Below are 23,657 nucleotides of genomic sequence, written 5' to 3' on the forward strand. Positions count from 1 at the left end.
CTATGCCCAAGTGGGCCATATCCACAATTTTAGATGCCAATTTTCTTACACCAAAAGGCAAAACAAAGCATAATCCAAAGCCTACAGCATGGCCCTTTTGACCAAGGTATGATATGCACATTGAGTCGTAGCTTTGTCCACTACTAACACTCTATTGAATGGTCAATGTCGCCAAAGATCCCATTGGATACAAGAGTGATAGATATGGTATCCAGGGATGATGATATGTAATGTGTTCTCGATGTGGCCCTTGTTTAGCCTTAATAGGGGATGCATGTAATGCCATTGAAGAGTTTGATAACCCTATGCAAGAAAATCAAATAGTAACAGAATCTAAAACATAAGAATAACAATGCCACATTAAAACAGTGTTCACAAGATTTACTTTGAAAACACTTAACCAGGTAAACCAGCCTAACTGAGAGCCAAACCTCTCTCAATTGTTTGCCATACAAATATTTAAGTATTTTGCAGCTACAATTAACCCTCGTCCACTAACCTAGATTAGATTACAACCATAATTCTTTAACCAGGACTATATTACAATAGGCTGAAACCATTGGCTTAAATAATACATAATAAACCAAAAAAAAAATCCTCTAAGGCTCTACCCTTGACTCCTGTCAGGATGTGACCAAGTCTACTTGCAAAGGATACAGCACATATCCCATGGCCATCTCTTCATGGCCCCCTACTTAGATTAAGGGGGGATGTTTCAAATAGGGATGAAATCTTTACTTTGGGCCACATCCAACCTTATATTGTATCATTATTATAGGCTTGACTGAGGCAAACCTTGTATATATAGTTCAAAAGCCTTACTGGAGAAAGCATCGACTCAAGAGTTGAATACAAATACCAACTCTCATTTGTATTTCATCATTGAAGTGATGCATTCACTCTTAATAAAAGTGATTTGCCTGATGGCATCATCAACTGTTGCACATCTCTTGCTTGGATCTCTCTCTCTAGTGCACTTGTTATGGGGTTCTCTCTCTATGGTTGAGCTCCTCTTAGCAGATTTTTCTTAAAGTTTTGCATTGCTCTAGTGATGGCTTATTTTTTCTTTGTTGCAGAATCCAGGTTTGTGTTCATTCAGTTTGATTCTCTCACTCTAATGAATCTCAACAATCTACAGGCCTGCTTGCTAAGAGAAGCATTGTCGGCCTTCAACAATCTTCTCTCCACCCATCATTTCATGAAAGATGGCTATGAAGTAGACCCTAACAAAGAATGATATTAATTCTGTCCCTCATTCTCCAGTTTACAACTACCCACTTCTGAAGTGACAATTTCCCTATCCATAGTCTAAAGAAGCAACAGATGAACAGATGCGCCTCAAGGTGGCTGACCCCATCTACAATATCCTCCAACTTCAAAATATATTTGTTGAATTTCTATAATTTTTGGGTGCCATCCAATCTGTAATTTCTGCACTGTTCCTCTGACCTTCCTCTCGCTTCTTTCCCTAGCCATAGTCTAAAGAAGCAACAGATCAACAGATGTGCCTCAAGGTGGCAGACTCCAGAGTCCATCTACAAGATCCTCCAACTTCAAAATAAATTTTTTGAATTTCTATAATTTTAGGGTGCATCCAAATCTGCAATTTCTGCACTGCTCCTCTGACCTTCCTCTTGCTTCTCTTCATTTCAGAGAAGTTTTCCAGCAATTGGGCAACTTGCTTCAGTGTTTTCAGTTTCCCAAAGACAACTAAGCTAAAGGGGGGAATAAAGGATATTGGGGCCTCCACTTGATCTCACATGGCTGAATTCTAGCTAGCAGTGGTGTACAGGATCCAATATTTCACCACTGAAACCTCAGCATTTGCAACATAAAGGAACTAAGTTATAAAACTTTTGACCAAGCTACATAACGTCATAATTACCATCATGTTCCATTCTAATAGATTGTTACATAAATTTGAGCTACAAATTATACCATATCGTGATAAACGGTCTAGATAATGCAGACCGCATTAAAATTTAATCCCTTGCCCATTTCAAAAAGTCTCTGTATGCATATTACTTATGAATGAGAAACCACTGTCTTGAAGTTGCACAGTAATGAAATGCATCAATCCATCTTAAGAGCACTTAAAACAATATAGATTCTATACAGCATTTCAGCTACAAGATATACTATTCCATGATAGGAAGTGCAAAATAATTCTCAGATGTAGAGTACTAACAGATTCCCAAATAAAAATCAGTTACAAATTTTAATATTCCATAAGAAATGGTCCAGACAGGGCAGGATTCAACTATGATTTAATCATTTATCCAATTTAAGGGGTCTCCACTTACAAGGTACTCAATCAGGAGTTCTCTTATCAGGTCCTCAACCTGCAACTTTTCTCTGTGTCTCTGAAAGGACCTTGGGTGCTTTTAACCATCCTAATATTCTTTTATCTCTGCCATTAGGTATGATTATAGAAGAGAACAATACATAAATATTTCTTTGTTTTAAACCTGCTTTTAATGTGAACTTAACAGAATCATATTTTCAGAACCCCAATATCTTCTGCCACAACTGTGGATAAAAAGGAAAAAGCTCCCAAAATTACAAATAGAATCCCGCCCCTGCCAGGAAATCAGCTGTTATAACTTATATCACTTAAACATGAAATAACTTCCAGCCTCCCTGGCATCATATCCAATATTAAGGAAAGCTTGAAAAGGACATGAGAAAGGCTATAAATTTCATATCAACCCTCCCCAAGTAAAAGTAACAGAAAGGGATTGCAAATAGCACTGCACATGAACTGTAAAGTTTCAAAAAACACATAGCTGCAAAAATATTATGCATGCTGTCAAATCTTAAGTAAAGAAGAGGATATAAAACTTCAAAACTTGATCATCATCCTTGATTTGTGAATAAAATAAATTTGAACACAGAATGTGAACATGATATAGGACTCAGCACCATACAAAAAAGAAAGCTTCAAGTATAATGTTATATAAGGATTCAGGAAATGACGAAACCATGACAATAAGAACTACGTGAAAACTTTAAGGAAATACGGGAAATTACATTTTCTTTCGAACATCAACTTGCTTCTCCTTTCGTTCATATTCCTGCCTTATTTTTCGCTTTTCAGCTTCTACAAGCTGCAACTTTTCAATGTTGAATTCCTGAAAAATGATTTCTCTACTCATCAGTCTTGATGCATAAAACACGTTGAACGTACATCAAGAAGAACAAGAAAAACGATTACATTAGTGTATAATCATTATTCTACAATTTTGTAGTTAATTACACGAATATCCAGAAAATAATAGCTGCTTTTGAAAGTAAAGAGAAAATAGGGTCAACAAGTTTAAGAAGAAAGAGATCATAATGACAGCCTGTTATAAACCCAACCATTGTTGATATTGTTATATGCATTCCCACTACTAACCAAGAGAAGCAGTGCACCTGGTTCAATATTTTAAAGACCCGTGTTTGAGTTTTTGCATAGGACATTATTTTCAGCATAGTCACCTTGTTCACATTCTCGTTTGACTTCAGCGCAATGAAATTTGGAAAAAGAACTCCACAATGAAACTCAAGAGTCTTTCAGCACAGGCATAGTGCTTCTGCAGCAACAGGTGTTTAGGCACAGTTGATTTGGCAGCAGAAGCAAGGGAAAATGTACAGCAAGCATCAAGGAGTTAGTTGAATGAGTTTAGTAGCTAGGGTATATTCTTTTAATTTTGTATATTGTTTTCTTTTTTGGGGTATCTAGAAGAGTTGGCAACTGGGCCACTACCACTAAGACCTCTAGGAAATTACGTACATCCCTTCTGCAAACACAGGTTAATCGGGGGGTTTGAACCTTGTTTACATAATCCTTCATAACATGGTCATTGCCAATTCAGCTGCCCCCAGGGGCTATTTTGTATATTGTTAAGAGTTGAAACCCTCCTGAACTCTGACCAAAGATCTTCAATTTCTTTCCATTATAATTCTTTTAAGATTTGTATAGTAATGCACTTGTATCTATTGTAAAAATTTCTCTTTTCCCACCCCAGTTTTCAGTTTCACCTTATTTCTCCAAAATAGTTAAATCCCCTTTCCCATATCCATACATTTAACAACTGAAAAATAAATTTTGCTGAAAACACAAATTCTGGAAATTTTACAGAATGCTGAAAAATGCAGAGATATAAAAATCAGCACATATAAACAGCCATTCAACACATTTAAACACAGTGATTTTTTGTCAAGGTGACCCTGGAAAAACCCCCTACAACTCTTGGGGAAAACCAGTTCGAGAGCTCTTTCTTATTTTTTTAAAATGCTTTTTACAGTGAGAAATATTCAGCAAAAAATCAACAACCAAATTTTACAACTTATCTCGTTTTCTGTGCCTCACAGCCAACTGGAAAACTTGCCAAGAGCAAAATAGACCAGCAATAAATGCTGTACGGCCTCCTAGAAAAGCATGCAAGCTGCCATTAAATACATTGTACGGATTTCCTCGATTTGCGTGCAAGAACCAAAAACAAACAAAAAAACCCAGCAATCCAGTGGTATGGATTTGCCTCGATTTGTGTGCCAAGGTACAGCCACTTGTTGTACGGATTTCTGCTCCTCGATTTCTATGCACTTGTTGTACGGATTTCTAGAAAATCGTGCCCAATATCTGTCTTTCACTGTGTGCTCACTCAGCTGTACGAATTTGCTAAAATGTTGCCTTGGAATGTGTGCCAAGCTGCTGCCTCCTTCTCCTCCCTGTCCAGAAATCTCCCTTGCTCTCTTGCTCTCTCTCTCTCTCAATCTGCTCATGAAAGAATGAATGACCTTTTCTTCCTTTCCCTCCTTTAATCTAACCCTAAGTGACTTTTGGGGAATCCCTAAATCCAATGGCTGAAATAGATTGAGATCTAGGGCTGAGATTAAATTCTCATTTAAATCTCACTTTCTGTTTTTTAATTCACCCCACTTTAATAAAGACCCACTTAGTCATTTATTTCCAAAGTCACTTTTCCTTTCTAATTTTACATTGACTTTAATAAAGTCACTTTAAAATTAGACTTTAGTAACTTTATCACTTAGAGTCACTTTTAAATTAGATTTGACTTTATAAAAAATTATAAAGTCACTTTAGGAGAAAAATTAAATTCTTTTGGACACTTTTCCCTAGGCCAAATATCAAAGCCTTAGGGAACCACTTGTCCTCCGGTACCAAATTTCAACATCTATCAGCAAATGGGCTTTATTTCTCTGCACCGCCACCTTCTTGGAAAGGAAATTACCTCTTTAGAAGAAAGTTACATGCTTGCTAAATGTCAGTTATGCTCCAAAATAAAGTGAGGGATCAGGAATGATCCTTTGACTCAAAATAGTTTCAGAGGTGGGTGTACATGCTTTTCTATTATGGTGCAATTTTGGCCATACCCGTCACTCAATTGAATGACCTTTAAGCTTGCATTCTTGGGGTCACACGTCCTATTTGCTAGCACACTTTTACACATGAGTTTGATTTAGATTTAGAGTAGAGTTTTCTTTTACTGTGCTCTTTGTTGGTAGATGCATTATGCATTCCTGCATTCCTTTTATAGTTGTTGATGCATGTTAACTTATTTTGGTCATTTGTGGATGTTAATCAAATTTCAATTTTTGTACAGCTTGCATACATTTTTCTCAAAGTCCCTCCTGAGTTTTGTAGAAAAGTGTCAATCTAACCTTCCTCCTTTGAACTAGGTTTAATGTCCCCTATCTAGTATCAACATCTTCTCTCTAAACTTCATCACTGCTTTATCTTTCTCCTGCTTGGTGAAGTTTGACGGTTTATGAACTTTTCATTTCCTGTTGTGGTGGTTTTGGTGGTAGCCCCTCATCTTATTTTTGCTTCTGCAGGGCCCCTTGTATGTGCTTATTTTGAAGAATGTAATCTCTAGTCCCTTCAACCTAGTTTCATATTTAGTGGTGAAGAATGTAATCTCTAGTCCCTTCGACCTAGTTTCATCACTGTGAATGTAATCTCTAGTCCCTTTTGTGCTTAAAATTTACCATATTTTAACCTTTTTTTTGTATTTTGATGAGTCTTATATGAGTCTTATAAGGGTCATTCTCGAATCTTATACAAGTCTATGAGTCAATGCCATGACGAATCTTATACAAGTACGACTCATGCAACATTGGTTAAAACAACCAATATAAGTAACAAATTTCACAAGCCCAATGGGTTAGCTCAAGTGGTTTCCAGCAACATCGTTGGACATTTGGCTAGTTCCATGCCAACAGGTGCCCAGTTTGAAACCCCTTTAGATGAGGCACACTAGTATACATCAAAAGATATACTAGGGAGGCCACCCACTAATTTGGGGAAGCATCCCTTGGGTTTAGTCATGAAGTTTTCCTTGAAAAAAAAAATAACAGATTTCAACCCTTTCAATGACAGGCTTTGAAATTCGTCAAATTTCAGACTCCCTGTGACAGAGGATGGAGGAGAAAAGTAACATCAGAATTAAATTTGCACGAAATGACACATCATACAAACAAGTGATCAATCAATCCAGATGTTATGGCCCCGTCACTTGATGCATCTCTGAAATCTATAAATGCAAAAAGGCATTTACTAGCATGCATTACAAGACCACAAGTGAAAATCTAAAATGCTAACTTCTCAGATGAAAAATATAAACTGAAACATAATCAATCTTCCTAGGTTGATCTTCCATACCATCTTTGGATAGTGTCCCCACACATTGACAACATTGTACCGTCAACCTTTGTCATATTTCCTCACTATCTGTTATGTTGACAATGACCTCTTTTGCTACTGTTCCCGTTAACACTGAATTTACCCTGGGTGACTCAAATGTTACCTTTGTGATTGTTCATGGGCACATTTTGGGATCAAGTTAGACCTCTCTGTAGTCCAATCTTAATCATTCCACAGTGACGGTTCATGGACACAATGGCAGTGGATTCTATGGCCTTGATCCTTCATTCCAGATATGTTAGATCTCAGTTTCATGTTACAGAGATTTGAGTTTCAGAGATCAGTATTTCAGGTGGATCCATTCTGTTTATTAATGCCAAATGCTGGTATCATCCCATTTGCAGGTGGTGAATTTCTGTGATAGTCAAACCTATTTGCTGCTGTCAACATTCATAATGGATATCACAAAGTGAAATCTCTGGTCACTAACTATGTTCCAACCTAGCATAAGCTGTTCTAATTAATGCGTTTTACATCTAAGACCGGTCATGATCTCTAAAGTGGTGATATCTTGATTGGAAATGTGGGGTCACAGCTCACAAACATCTAAGCAAACTGATACAGAAAAGAGTTTGGGCAAAGTGTAACTAAAGATTGCTTTGATGACCCTCAGAAAAGGTTCATTAACTTAGGATTGGATAGACAATGATCAGTCTCACCAGTCAGGTAAATTTGCAAGAACTGTTTTTAAGGTTTGTTGATGCAAGGACTTGTATTCATATCATGATTAAGAAAAGTACGTTACATTCTGTTTGTAACCAGTGTGAAATCTAGTAGAAGGCCCACAACAAGAGATTACTCTTATGTTTTTCTTCAGAACAAGCTGCTTTGAGGAAAGGCAATGATTGAAGGCATCTAGCATGCTTGTTTATTTTTATTATGGGACCAACCTTACTATAAATACTGGGGCCGACCTAAAATCATCAGTGTCTCCAGCTGACAGGTTTAATTCGGTTATAAACAAGTACATATTGACATTGCACCTTTTTTGTCGTGGATATTGGTGTTTGGTCAAATCATAAGTATTGCGCCTATTTTAGTGGGTGAAAGATCTATCTTTCTGGATAATGCTTGCTGCCATATGCCACAAAAAGAAACCGTCATGCATGCATACATGGTGTTTTCTTATGATTTTGGGCATTTTGTTCTGGGATTTTTCTGGACGTAGTTTTGTGGCCTGAAAGAGGTGTTGTTGATGTGGTTGTTACCAGCGTGAATTCAGATTTCCTTAGCAGCAGAATCCTTGGGATTCAAGCATTGGTCCGTTTGCATTTTGTTCTGCGTTTTCACAGAAGTGGTCCTTGCATATCTGTAGATTAATCCACCAGATCTGAAGGTATAAACAGTTAATTTGCACCAAGAAGAGTCTAACGTACAAATTTAAGAGTAAATATGCATCTTTTAGCTTGCTGTTTGATATTTTATTATGCAAAAATCTAATTTACAAGGTTGTTTTCCAGAACTGAGTTCCATTTGGCAAGTTAACATTCATATTTTTTACTCAAATTATCCAAGAGGTCCCTCCTGTAGCTACCATGCACCAGCTGGAGCCTGGGAGTGTAGAGGAAGCAAATTAAAAAATATATATATTAATAAATAATTTGAAATTTTTTTATACACATAGTGATTTTAAAAAAATGATTGACTAATGAAAATGAGAAAAAAAAAAACTAAAGAATCGTATAAACAACTGTTATAGTATTTTCATGATACATTAAAAGATAAAAGATACTAACAAAATATATAAAAGTTACTACCTTAATATGGGACATAGTTACTTATGACATGGGAAAGGAATTACCATGATTAAAAGGAAAAAAAAAAAATCATTACTTTTTATGATTAAAGATACATCTTCAATCACTCTTTTCTTACCAAACTTTAATGTGAGCTTGAAGCTTAGATGGGGCTCTCCAACTTATGGGATAGGTGCTACACACTGATTTGATTTCGATCTCAAAAATCCTAATCTCAACAAAAAGGAATCAAAGTTTTGGTACCACATTCTGGGAGACTGCTCAAGGCCATATACATAATCTTTTAACTTGCAAACCAGTGACTCTCTGCCTCTTTCAAAATAGTGCTCTGGCTATGTCATATAGATCTCCTTCAAGTCACCGTGTAGGAATGCAATTTTCACATACATCTCTTATATCTCCAAATCAAAGGATACCACTACAGACAATAGCAACCTAAAAGATGTTAAATTAGCAACTAGGGAGAAGATCTGACCAAAATATATACCCTCAACCTTGGAATATAATTTTACAACCAACCTTGTCTTATGCTTTTCAACACTGCCATCTAAACTAATTTTCTTTTTGAACACAGTTACATCCAGTTAGTTTCTATCCATCAAGAAATGGGAGGAAGTCCTGTCTATCATTCTTTTCTAGTGCAATTTATTCCCCATCCATGGCTAGTCTCCAGGACTCCTTACCTTCCATCTCCATTGCCTCTTCCGTAATTCTAACATCATCAAAGTAGATGAGGAAATATACATTTAGAATAAGAAGACTATAATTATACATGTATGGTTATCTTCTTTACTGAGTGGACCTCCTTAAAGTTTGAGGTGCAGTTTCTTCCTCCTCTTCTAAACTCTCTAAAACCCCCTCCTCAACAGGTCCTTCATGGACTTCTTATTCAGTTTCTAGGTTCAGCTTTCTTGATCTTTGGTGGTAGCTAAATCACTAACTTATTCGCATCCTCTTTTGGTTGTACCATGTGGGAGAAGACTTAACTACTCTAAAAGTAACATTTCTATCATACAAAAAAATTCTAACCATACGATCCCAAAGCTTGTAGCTCTTCATGCCAACGCCATAGTCAATGAAGATTCATTTCACTACCAATGAAGATACTAGTTAGGGTTTTCCATTCTTGCATGGGAGAAGTGTGACAGCATGCTTAAGTCCTGTGAGAAGTTATTGTAGTGCCTTGCAAACTGTATTGTATTTTTCTTATGTATGAATGAGAAGATAGACCTTGTTTCAAATCTCTGTTTGTTGTCCACTACATTCATGTTGTTATGTTGTAAATCAGCTGCCATCTACTTGTAGGGTTGTTGCAAAGTTGATCTCATCGCTTGATATCCAATGTTCGCACATCCTGAGTTTTCCATTCAGCATTGTTGTTTCTGCAGATCTGAAGCTTTAATTGGTGTTCCAGTCTTTCTATGTTAGTTGTAGGACAAATTCTTTCAATGCAAATGTGTGTATCATGTGGATGGAAAATTACAACTTCTTCTTGTGGTCTATAGCTATGTTTGGTTCCTAGTCATCACAAACTCACATGCACTTAACGTTGGTTGAAGTAGCTTAGACATATTGTCCATTTTTTAATGTTTGCTCAATTCCTCAATTTCAGAAGCCATCAAACACGCATTTTTAAAAGCCTGCACCTCTCCACAAGTCCAAAAGCCATCAAACCCGCATTTTTTAAAAGTCTACTATTTGTCAATTTGCAAATCCAACAACGTCACCAAACGTTGTGTGTGAATCCACCTAACGTTAGAGTTTGAAATGAAAATGACAAAGTCCATCAAAAAGTTATATATGAGACTGTGGTTTATATGTGGCAAAGGAATATTGCAAATATTACTAAAGATATCGTCCTCAAGCACCTCTCCCCTTCTCCTTGAGAAGCCATCAAACATATTTTTTTTAAATCTACTAACCAAGTGTAGAGAGGGAGTCCACCTTAAGTCATAACTTTGGAATGAAAATGAAAGAGAGTTAATCAAGAAGTAATGTGTGTGACTGTGATTAAACGGCACAGATTCATAGTAACTTTGAACCTATCAAGCGCCAAGAAGAATCAAATCCCTTGAGGTATTCATCTTAAAACTCTTGATGCTTGATAGATCCAAAATAAAGATGTGGCTATGCTAGTTTATTTTACTACAGCGATCCCTTTTTTTTTAGTTTTCCTTGACTAGCTATACCTTTGAAAATTATTATAATTACTTTATTTTTAGTTTTGTAATATTATATTGGGCTAGGGGTGACAAGTGCAGGGAAGGGCATCGTCCTTGATCCCAAAGGAAATCAAGAAAACACATTTAAATGGGGACTAGGTAGAGCTTCAAATAAGTAAGCAAAGAGATTGCCTCTATTCCAAGGGTTGAGGAAATTTTATGAAACTCATATCAAATTGATAGTAAGAGCCTACTCACCGAGTGACAGCAAACTTCTAACTATCAAAAGAAGAAGAAAGGAAGTCACAAAGTCAGAAAATGTTGAGTACTTCCATATCTTAAGGATGCTCAATCAAAAGGCAGACCATTTGACCAAAAGGATTGTTCTTCTAGGCTATGCCAGCGTAAGAACAAAAAAGATGGGATTCATTTTTTTCCCATTCCTTAAGCATTGATCCATAGTTATGAATTTGACTTGCATGAGAGAAATTAAGGATGTTAACTTGCATGGGTGGGTTAACTATGACTCATGAAAAACAAGAAGCAATATGCCTGCAATACCCTCACACAATCAGCAGCTAATGTGGGAGTAGGCTCATCAATTGCTTTGGAAGTTGAGTTTTATTGCAGGTGGGATAATATATTCCATTGCAAGTTTGAAATTTGGGGACTCTCAATTGTTTCTATGCCTATTACTGCTTCAATTAATTGAAAATTCAAATGCTAGGCTGTAAAATGGGTTTGCAATGGAGGAGGTAAAAGAAGATAAGACTGTGCAGCAGCAACAGTAGGATGTGGAAATGTTGAATGTGGATCAAAACTTTCATGCCAACACAGAGAATCAAGAGGAAGCTTCCATCCATCATGCCTTTATCCAATAATAATGCATAATGTTTGCAAATATTGCTTTATTTTAGGATTTTTTTCAGTATCTATACTAGCAGTAGTTATCCAAAATCCTCTGTGAAGGATTGTTTTGTTTCCTTAGATAGTCAATTTCACATTTTGGGCAATTTCTAGAAAGATTTTTATACAATTATCATACGTTTGTATTATTATGCTGACCAGTGCAGCTGCAGCAACTTTCTAATAGAAAATATAACCATTCTGGTTATATATATCCAGTGTTGATAACTTCGGCATCCGCAGAAGATCAGCGTGAGTCCAGAAAACATCTTCTGTGAGACATCAGGGAAAAAATTGGCAATCCGTGGCAAACATTAAAAAAAAAAACAAAATATATTCATTTTTTCAAAATCAGCAAAAAATCAGAAGAAAATCAGGAAAAGTCTCTTATGGAAAAAATTGCAATTTTTTTGGGTCAAAAAATCGGCTGGCAGAAAAACATCACGATTTTTCAGCACATCGCTGAAAAATTGGCAATGTTAACAACACTGTATATATCTATGGCCAACATATGGAAACAGATGTTACAATCTCTTCAATACTAGGCTTTAGAAATTAGTATGGATCTATTTCATTATTGAATTTATGTTTGTCACATGTAATATATATCTTTTTTTAATTTTAATTGTGTCCATATTATACTAATTTGTGTCTTATATTGATAAATTATTTTGAGCCAACATATGTTACAAATGTGACACATCTCACCAACATGGGCAATGGAAAGAAATTAAGAATCTCTCTTTTCAATAAGACATGGCATTATTGTTAAGCTTTACACCAACTCGTAGTCCAATTACACATGTGTATACACGATCAACAAAGATGGAAGTATGATGCACAATAGACAATAAGAATACATCCACTTGTGATGACAGCCTAATTCAATATGGGGATAACACAAGTGTTTACCCAACAAATTAAGACTTCCTAACTAGGACTTCTTGATAATGTATTTATAAAGACCTCATGACTGAACTCGTGACCTACTTCATAAAGCAATCAAGTGCATCATCACGTAATAAGATAATACAAGTATCTGCCACATGTTTAAATCATTAGAGGCAAGTCACAAAATAGACTACAAGACAAATATGACAAAGTTACCAATTTGGGACTCACACCCAGCAAAAAACTCAAGCAACCCACTGCATCAACAGCAAAAATATTCCATTTACCTATAGAAAACCCAGTTTACATCATCTGGAATCTAGAAATAACCCACGTTACTCCCTTTTTCATCTCACAACCACAACAATACTAACGCACGATCTTCTGCACTAAGCTCTAAAGATAACAAGCATTGAGGTTATTCAGGAGGTGATACAAAAATAAAGAAACTAGAAGGTTCAGACTCCAGAGAACTCCCAATAAATTTAATTTTGGTTATATCGTTTGTCAGAAACCTGAGACTGTTTGAGAACAATGAGACACTAGTGTGAAATGTGCAATGCAAGCACTAAACATCCTATATGCTTTGCCCCGGATTCAACAAAAAACAATTTGTACATCACTCTAAAAAAGTCAATTTTAATAAGAAAATAACATGGCCTTACTTTGATGGTACCTCCCAGGGGAGCCCTCCAAGAGATGGCACTAGAGGGATAATCTACTTATTGATGCACATGGCATATCGTTTAGAGCAGGTGTGGGTCATGGGACCAATAATTATTATGAGTGTTGGCACCAAAAGAGGTTTTAATATCGACATAAGAATATGGGGTGGAGCAAATACGAATATTAGGGGATTCAGTTTTGGTTATCCAGCGGATGAACAAGAATCTGAATTAATGAACTTTACTCTCCACCCTCTATTTACTGATGTCAGGTCACTTTCAGCTGTTTTCTCTTAGATCTCATATGCACATCTATACAGAGAAGATAATAGAACAGCTTATGAATTATCAAAGGAAAGCATAGGATTAGACTGGGAGGGATCTTGTCGGCGTCAGAAATCAATCATGGTTACTCTTCTGAATATACACAGAAGCCGTGGATATAATTTCTTCATAATTTTTATAGGACCACAAAGGGTGTTTTCTGTTAAAAATCTGAATAAACCTTGATGGATAGTTTGAAAGCTCTTATTTGAATTTTGAAGCTACAGATTACTTCTGTTTAGCTGTTTTTAAAAGAAAAAAGAGAGAGAGAGATGGAGTGGGGTACAAAACCCAGTATAATTTTTTTAACTGTAAGGAAGTCTTTAATAGGACTTTCTGGATAGGCTCAAGGAGCAAGAATGGAATGCTATATGACTATGTAATTATGTTTTTTGATGAATAGAATTACAAAGACAGAAAAGATAACAAGCAATGAGTACCACCTTGATATATTGAGTTTGTTATAATTTACTACTTGTCCTAGTTTCTGTATCGTCATAAGTTGTCAAACATGGTAATGTAATAGGTGGTATTTTTTATTAAATCCTTTACCAGGACTAATATGATAAAGCTCTTATTCAACTAAAGATCTAAAATCTGAAAGCAATTATAACAAGATAATCATTCCTGAACAAGTGAGCCTTTCATTAACACGACCCTTGGGGTATAACTAGAAGAGATAAACATGAATGATACCTCACACATATATATAAAGAAGACCCTTTGGTAGCCTCAAGGGTTAGCTCAATGGGTCAAATTCTCATTGCTAAAACATCTTGCTAATGGAAGGTCACGGGCTCAATTCTCCTTGATGCCCTCAGGGTTAGGCTCTGCTAATAAGCCGATGAGATTTAATCCCTTCAAGTGGATCTACCCAGATATTTCCTTGGAAAAAATAAAGAAGAGCCTTTGGTCAAATCTTCTTTAAACAGTCAACTTTAGAATCAACCAACTTTTGTGTAATGTCCCCAAGGGATTAATTGGCCCAAGAGACAAAGTAGCCTATCGATCCCTGTAGTCTATAGTCATTGATAAAGGGGAAAACCCCAAAAAACCCAATGTTTGGGCAGCAGAGGGCAAGTTTTTTAGCAGCTGGGGAAAAAAATCCCAAAGTCCAGGTTCGTCATTAACCCCACTCAATTAATTAAGGAGAAAAATCCCCTCGAGAGGAGACTCTGAGGGTTTTAAGACCCCATTTTTCTTTTGACTAGTTTCGGCGGAGGTGATCCCACCCTACCTAGTCACATTTCTTCTTGTTCTAGCACAGGTTATTGGAAGCAACTTTGGCTTGAGGAAATGAGCAAATTGTGGGATCAAATTATCTGAAATCAATCCCTTTCTAAGGCAGAATTTGGTATCCAGTTGGGCAAGGCAACCAAAATTCTCTTGAAGCTATGCGAGTTGGTTTTGAGGCATAACAGAGACGAATTTCCTCGAGCTCTTGTTCAATCTCTAGTTTTTGTTCTGTGGTCTATAGGACAACCTTTCTTATCCTCCTTGGCGATTGATGTCAAAAACTTTTGTGACACAGCACATTGTCTTAGGTATCAATGCACATCCTGGTGAAAGGATGTTCACGTGGCTCAGGATTGGGCAATCTAGGTTATCTTGGTTGCATTAAAGTGCAGTGAAGGCCACACCAAAGCACCATTGTAACTATCTAAGTGTGACGTGTTATTCAGTAGCGTACGCAGACGGGATAGCAGGGCTTTACAACAAGTTTGGTGTTATTTAGTAGCACCGAGTCTTGTCTCAGTTTTACATAACAGCGAAAGAAATAAGAATTATGTGACTGACGAGGGTTTCTGTGATCAAAACCGTAGAAGGGTAGCCATCATTCATTTTCTTAAATTCATATTGATGACACCCTGAGGTAACCGGGGATGAGTTAGGGTCTCGTCATTTAGTGGCACGGGGACAGTAAAGTTCGGAACAAAGCGAGATCACAACAAAAAGAGAATTTGTTGCAAGGATGTTATGAGGCACGGTTTGGACACTGCAGCCAACCTAGTCCAGGTATCCCCGCAAATAGAGTTTCTAAAGGGGGTGAGGCCAGTCCGTAGGGCCAATCTGACATTACAATCCCAGATCTGCTAGTTATTCTCAGAGCAATATTAGTTAATATATTACTTTAGTATAATAGCACAGAGAACTGAAACACTCAATTACTGAATTTGAACTTCAGTGGATTTTGTTTCTGGACAGTTAGCCTCATCTTATTGTGTTGTTAATGCAATCATATTGTTATTGGAAATGTTTATCATTGTTGTTGAACATCCTCATGCTATTCAGTGATGCCCACTGTTAATGTACTGTAGTCGTATGATCTGTTTGATTGATTGAAGAAACCTTAGCTAGAGTGGTAACCCTAAGGGAAAAAGCATCCCAGGACATTACATTTCTGACTATCAAGATATTGGCGATTCAAAAGAAAATGTCAAACATTCTCATATTTGATCATGGAAGGTTTTGCCTGGTTAGTACTGAAAGACAGAGCAGACCAACTTTAACGTTAGTTGCCCCATCAGATTAGGCAAAGGATTCAGATTGCTATCTTTGGTAAATGCAAGTTGTTCCAGCCACAATTTCCAAAGTAGCAAGTCTGGCTGATCTTATGTCATGCAAACTATAGTGTGAGGGGTCCTGCACGCATTTGCCAATTAGACAATCAAAGCAATTGTTTTTTTTCTGTGAATATTCCACAAGACACAAAGATGGCGATGCAGGCTTACTGTTTCAACTACTTTTGCATTTGTCTCCAATCCCAGGAGTTACAGGATTTAGATTTGAATAGAAAGGCTAGAGGGTAAACTGTGACACGGAAAGGACATAGCTCCCCTTATTTGTTCTTTCTTGAAATGTGCATGGATTAATTTATTAAAATACAGTAAAAGTCCAACTGTTCAGCTCAATTAAATGAATGCAAAATTTCCTATAGGATTTATCAACTCGCAAATTGCCACATTGACTATTTCCCCACAGGATGGATTTTCTTCTTAAACTATGCGGAAAAGATTAAAGCCATTACAGTACGAGCGAATGAAGAACTTGCTTAGCAGGGTAATTCGGGTACTCACAATCACCAGGTAAATAACTATCAGATCTTCAGCAATCAGAATTGAAAAAATTCCCCAACATTTAAAGTACAGAACTAGGGGAGGCTACTCGCCCTTCATCAGAGCTATCTGGGGTTTATGTCATGCCAATTAATTCTAATTATTGACTAAATAAGCTCAGCATATTCAAATTCGAATAACTCAGATCTGAACGCACCTCTTCAGCAGAAACGCCGATCTCATTGGCTTTCTCCTCGGCCTCCTGCCGGATGAAGCGAACCATCTGCTGGATCTGCTTCGAGACATCTGCGTCGTTCATCTTGAATATACTCTTTTCGGTTCAAACTGCAGCCCCAGGAGTTGTGCCTCGCGACCTCTCCAAGCCAGAACCAGAATCCTCTAGATTTCGAGTAGGTTATAGATCGACTGAAACCTTCAGCTAAATCCTGACGCACCGCTCCAATTGACGGGCGAAGAAGAAAAGGCCGTGTGAGGGCAGAGAAGGTGGAGTCCTAACGAATGTGAGCGAATGAAGATCATAAAAGGACTGTAGAATTTCGCCTGCCGGAATCTTTATTGACGGGATAATAAATTGTCTTACATCCAGTGCAGATATGCAGGGTAAAGAAATACAGGAAGGCATTCAACGGGACGCAAACTTTTTTCCGGACAGTTGTCCTTCACGAGTGAATGTGCACCCTTGGCACTCTTGAAAAAAATAGTTACAAATAATATCCTTGATTTTTTTATTGCCGTTTGATTGGTTTCCACTTATCGTGACTCGCCATGTGGCAGAGTGATAATAATTTGAAAAGAGACCGGACTCTGTTCAATCAACATCAATGTGGGGCACTAGCTGTGCATTAATAGGGTTTAGTTTTTTCTTTCTTCCATATATGGAATGTGTTGTTTTGGGTTTTGTAATAATGATGTGCTGTGCAGAAGTATTGGGTGTTTTTTAATAATAATAATAAGATTGAATTTTTGAAAGGAAATATTTTTAATTTTACATAAAAAAAATTTAAAGAAGTATTTTTATTCTTATATATCAAATGTTGAGTTTTTTTAATTATTATTTTTTAAAAATTGTGTTTTTTAAACCATTATGATGGGACAATTTTTCCAACTGTTTTTCTTTAATATTTATAGAGAAAAATAAAAAAGTTTAAAATATTTGAAAAATGGTTTTGGATGCATTGTGATGTTATGAGTTTAAAGAGAAAATATTGTTATTGTAAAAAATCTTATGATTGACAAAAACTTAGTGGACATGCTCCTAAAGCTTTTTTTTATACGGCCCATAGGTATGGGGTGTAAAGGAATCACTATTGTTTTTAATAAACCAATTAAAGTGGATTCAAATTGAGAAGCAACTAATAGCTAGGTTGAAATTTTCACTCTTTATTGAAAATTTAAAATTTTGGATCTTGAGTGAGTTAGGAACTTGTTTTTTTAAGTGGGGGAGAGAATCCCCGCTGAAGAATCATAATACATCTTATATCGCCGAAGCGAGCAGATTCATCATACAATATCGCCGAAGCGAGCAGAATACGTCATCATCCATCACATAACGTCATCATCAACGAGCAGAATACGTCATCATGAACATCGAACATCGAAATGCTGCAGCAGCTAACGCGCATCGCGCAGGATTCGAACGTGGTTGGGGGGTGCGAAAGCCAACCGCCCCAACCACCACATCATGCACACTGGGTGCAAGTGAGTTAGGAACTTGTTAGCCATTGGAGATTCTACAATTATCGTGAGAGATATATGATAATCTCATCCTCATCCAAATAGCATCTTGGTGAGACTGATTGCAAGAATATATGTAGAGGCCAAGAGATATGAAAGTGTTTCCATGTATCATGAGCTCACAGTCACCAAGTTGATCATCTAGCTAATGAGGCTTTTTGCTTAGAGGTGGGGAAGCTTAAAACAAAAGAGGGGATTGATTTTCCAATTATCTATTTGTAGTATTACGATGTATTATCCAATGTGAGTTAAACATGTTTCAACCATTACCAAATTACCTTTTGAATTCAAGAGGGAGGACGAGTTTTAATACATTATAACCCTATACTACACTAACACACTTCACACTTGAAGGTGAAGCAATTTCATATGCAATGAATTAGTAATACACTAAATGAAGGTGAGATTTTTACGGTGTTTGTTTGGTTTTCTCCCTTAACAAATTGAATTTGCTTGGATGTCTGTAAATTTAGTCTTCTCTCATGTCCACTAGATCAATTTATGTGTTTTGGTGAATGTCCTAGTTTTCAATTGCAATGATAGCGCATTAGCTCTCTGTTAGGTCCCTATAATACTAATGTAGCCCCATATTATTATTGTTGTACCCCATAGAAGCCCACTATTTTTATTGTTGTGCCCTTTATAATTGGTATGTAGGCACTAATTATGTTTTGACCCCTTAGACTCCTATATACACCAAGGAGGTCTTGCCATTTGAATCACCCAAAGATTGTTCATTTATGTAATGTAAAAGGAGGTTGCCCCCTCAAAGTGGCTTATTATCTAGTCATTGATTTATCTTTTCTTAATTTTATGTGCTATTTTTTATCTAGATACATAATAATTGGTATCAAAGCCCTTGATCTTGGGGTTTTGTTGCTTCAAACGAGTCATCTTGGAATTTTCGTCATAACCTTTTTTTCTATAAAGATTCAGACCGTGAAATTATTACCATGTGGAGGCAAAATCTTAATGAATGTCTCATTACAATTTCAGACCTTGGTTCACTATATTTTCGGAGATATGGTCGAAGGAAGTTAGGGTTTTGTATGCTCCAGAATTCAATCTCAAACAAGTGTCCTAGGGAAAATTATCATAGCTTTCTCTTCCATCATCAGATTTGAATTTCGTAAAAAGTGATTGAAAGTGCACATACTAGGTTCTTGGGTACGATTTTCAGGGACGAAGGTTAAAACAGCACATGTAATCCTATATAAGTTCAAGTTACTGAATCAGCCCATAATCAAGTCATCATGGGAGATTTGGCAAAAATATATCTTGAATAATCCAATCTTGGTCGAACTAGTGGGGTTGGAAAGAAGACACAGAGGGATACCATAGGATGCAATTTTAGACCTTGAGAGGCTGAAATCACAAAGATATAATGGTTTTAAGTTTAACCTTATCAACAAGCTCAAAATCAAGCTTTAAAAGGTGTGTATTTTTAAATTTGCATAACTTTTGTTTGAAAAAACAATTTGAACTAATTCAAAGGGCATAGTGAAACATAGATATCATTATTTGGTTCTAAAATGCCTCCCAAACAAAAAAGATCTACGCTCATTAAGCTTTTAGAAAGCTCTACTATAACGCATGAAGAGGATGAAATGCAACATGATATATCAAAATTATGGGATCAAGTGCGACAAATTTCGCTCTTACAAAGAGCAACCAAAGATGGTTTAAAAGGGGGGAGATGAATGGTTTAAAAGGGGACACGGAAGGTTTAAAAGCAAACATGGAGGGTTTGAAGGAAGGTTTGACAAAGTTGTTACAAGAAGGGCTTACTAATGGTGACAAGGTAGTCCATGAAACTCGCGATGAAAACAAAAGGAATGTGAATTGTGATTTTAGATACTCCAACTTTGGGATGAAGATGAACCATATTCCAAAAATTGATATGAGGAAGTTTGATGGCAAGGATCCGATAACATGGATATTACTGATGGAGCGGTTCCTTGATCTACATAATGTACAACACACACAAAAGGTAGGCATTGCATCTTTATATTTAGAACCCAATCAATTTATGTGGTATCAATGGCTTTGTTCTTGTAAATCACTTGTCACTTGGACATTTTTTATGGAGAATTTGATAACATGTTATGAGGATACTAAGAGCAATACCTTCTTTAGCCAATTGATATATCTCAAACAAAAGGGTTTAATTGGGGAGCACATTGAGGATTTCCAAAGTTTGAATATCAAGGCAACTGATATTCGAGAGGAGCATATGATTGATGTCTTCATAGGGATCTTAAAATATAGCATCCAACATGAGGTTCTCCTTTGGGAACCTAAGTCATTGGAAAATGCATTCAAGGAGGCAAGAAAAGTTGAAAGTAGAATTATGGAAACAAGAAGGTCTACCTCTCTCCACTATAAAGATGGAAGTGTTATTGCTCCTATCCTCCCACAACCTACAAGGTTGACACCACAACAACTAGAAGAAAATTAAAGAGCAAAAGGGCATTATTACATTTGTGATAACAAATACACTAAAGGTCATATGTGTGTTAAGAAGAAAATAATTTTACATAGACTGTGAAGAGGAGGAAGAAAAGGAACAAGAAACATCAAAAGAAGAAGATACACTAGGAACCGACCCCGAGGATTGAAAAAGAAGAAATGAATCCAACCATATATTGTAATTCATTGGCGGGAATTACCACTCCTCAAACTCTCAAGATAGAAGGATATATCAAGAAGAAAAAGGTAATAGTTGTAACAACCCCTAGTTGATTTCCATGTAAAAATTATAAGACCAAGGTCATGGGACACATATTCCAAGCTGAATGGTGGGAAAAACATCCTAGTGGGTGTCACTTTTGGTTTATTATGGCTATGGAAATTGGCAAAGGCACGGGCATTATTTGGCATTTTATTTACGAAAATAAAGGAAAATAAGAGAAAAGGAAGGTGAAAGGTCACAGATTTGCATGAGAAGGAAATTCAAGGAAAAATAGAGGCCTCAATAATAAAAAGGATTATGATGATCAGTCCACAAACTTTTGTCAGTTCAGTTTTGGAGCTCTCTCTCTATTCTCTCTCTCTCATACTCTTGCACACGTAGAGCATTCTTGGAGCACTCTAGCATTGGATAAACGAAGGAAAAGGAAGGACAAGAAAGTAAATGGAAACAAAGATCAAGCAAGGAAGAGTTGGATCAAGCAACTACAACAAGATTACTTGCAAGTATCGAGTTGCATATATGATTTCCTAACAAGTTTTGGAATGCATGGTATATGCATGTGTGTGGGGTTCTCTTGTTGTCATTGGCATGGGTTTTGCCAGGTGTGACAGTGGTTTTCAGCCTTGCCTTACCATTTCCAGATAGACAGGGTGTGATGGGGTTCTTTCATTTGGTTGAGCTGGATTGTTAGATGGTTTGGAACCATGTGAGGTGGTCTTAGGAAAATTCCCAAGCACCTAGGAATCTCTTGACAGGTAATAGTGGGATACACGGTAAATCCTGAGGGTAGAGATGGGAAAATTCCTCAAGGTATTGGCGAAGAAATATGGAGGCATCCATGCTTGTTTAGGGCCTAATGATCCCTACACTGGTTTTGGTGGGATTGTGGTAAGTCTTGGTAGTGTACGTTTATTGTTTGGCCTAGGAATCCCTTGACCAGTAATGGCAGGATTACGGTAAAGCCTGGTTGTATAGATGAGGGTTTTGAGCCTAAAAATCCCTTGACCGATAATGGCGAGATATGTGTTAAAGCTTAAGGAAGCCTTGGTTTTTTTGTTGTTAGTCCCACTTTCATGCTTGGAATATGGCACGAGGATGATTGGCTCAAAGAAAGATTTGGTTCAGGCCAATCTATGGTTGGGTGGTACGTGGAAGTCCCTGACTTGGTTGGATTTGCATATGTTAGTAAAAGCTCTTTTCCTCTTATATTTCAGGAGTATATATACTTCTTATTATATGGCTTTGATGGTCATTCGATCACTATTATTATTTTGGTTATATGTTGGTTATAAGCATGGTTTTATGACAGATTCTAGTTATGGAACTTAACATGTTTTGATTCCTAAATGAATGGTTATTGAATTAATGGCCTAATAGATGTTATTGTAAGTATTATGAGAAGGCATTATACATTCTTGGTGATTTTCAAATAAGTATCAGACCACTATGTTCAGATATGCATTTATAGTCTGTAGATTACATATTCATAATGTGTTTGACAGAATGGTTGTCATGGTTAGGCCTTGTTGGGTCAAGTTCTTGTCTAAGTTTTGTATGGAATACTTTGTCCTTGTGTCATTAATTGTTTTGGAAAGTTCCATTAAGTTCTGGGCAGCGGTCTGGAGACTAGCCTTGAAAAAAGTGCCTCAGATCTCGCAATAATAGGCATAGAACTAGGTGAAAAATACTACAATCGCTCCCCTATAGGCTTATGCATGTGATTGGAGGGTGACAATCAAATTTCTACAGTGTTGTGGCAACATATGGGAGTCCAAATCAGTGAAAAAAGTAGGTTAAATCAGTGTCTGGGCACCTGGAAGGGTGGTTTAGCTCTTGGAGGTCATGTTGCACCTTAGGGAAGTTAGTAAGGTCTTGTTTTGTCGACTCCATTTCCATAAGGTTATCTAGGAGGTTGAGTCATATCATAGTAACTATTCCTCTGATGTTTTACCCTGGCAGGCCGGTGAAAGTAGGTAGATATGGGAGGGTTGGTTACAAGGTGGTATCAGAGCAAGTTTTCGTTCTCTTTAGACAGTATTTGATACCACAGAGTGGAATTATAGCTTTTAGGTTCAAACACTTGGATTGCATGGGCATAATGTGTTTTTCATTCATGCAAGTTAGTTGTCTATGTGATTTTTATGCATGCATTGTGATAGTCATTGTATGTAGTTTATGTCATCATGATGTTGTTGGTATGTTATGATGCTAATATGTTGGTTGAGATAGAGCAGGAGATGTAGATTATTAGAGTGAGGTTGCAATAGTGGACCTCAGGGTAAGAGCGGATCGTCATACAGGTTTGTATGTTGAGCATGCATGTTCGTTAATGGTTGTTATAAGCATTATGGTTATGCACATGCCTGTCATCCTATTTTTGTTGTGGTTACATGCATGATATCTAACAACCCTAGTAAAAATTTAATGTAATAAAACTTAATAAAGGCAAAATAATAACCACGGATGACGGGACACTTATTCTAAGCTGAATGTTGGGCAGAATTCTAGTGATGGGGATCACTTGTGATTAGTTATGGCTGAGGAAATTGGCAAAGGCAATGGCTAAGGCTTTAGAAAGGCAAAATGGCATTTTTGGCACATTTATTTATGAAAATAATGGAATTGGGAGAAAAGGGAGGTCAAAGGTCACAGGTTGCATGTGAAGAGGAAAATGAAGGAAAATAATGGAAAATGAAGAAATTAGAGGCCTCATTCATAAAAAGGCTTATGGTGATCAGTT

General features: G+C 36.8%; 1 protein-coding gene across 1 annotated transcript in view; it reads right to left on the bottom strand.

The window, feature by feature from the left end:
- LOC149194333 (V-type proton ATPase subunit E-like) overlaps window positions 1-17,067 on the bottom strand; it is a 57,465-nt gene extending 40,398 nt beyond the window's left edge. The window contains exons 1-2 of the mRNA XM_089405068.1: window positions 16,688-17,067; window positions 3,031-3,131 (exon numbers count right to left, since the gene is read on the bottom strand). Coding sequence (XP_089261194.1) covers window positions 3,031-3,131; window positions 16,688-16,789 — 203 coding nt within the window. The 5' untranslated portion in view covers window positions 16,790-17,067. The remainder of the gene's footprint in view (window positions 1-3,030; window positions 3,132-16,687) is intronic.
- Between the last annotated feature and the right edge of the window lie 6,590 nt (window positions 17,068-23,657).

Source organism: Pinus tabuliformis, chromosome 2_2 (genome assembly GCF_031772625.1).
Source record: "Pinus tabuliformis cultivar Carrire ecotype Pingquan chromosome 2_2, CPIR1, whole genome shotgun sequence".
NCBI classification, from domain to species: domain Eukaryota; kingdom Viridiplantae; phylum Streptophyta; class Pinopsida; order Pinales; family Pinaceae; genus Pinus; species Pinus tabuliformis.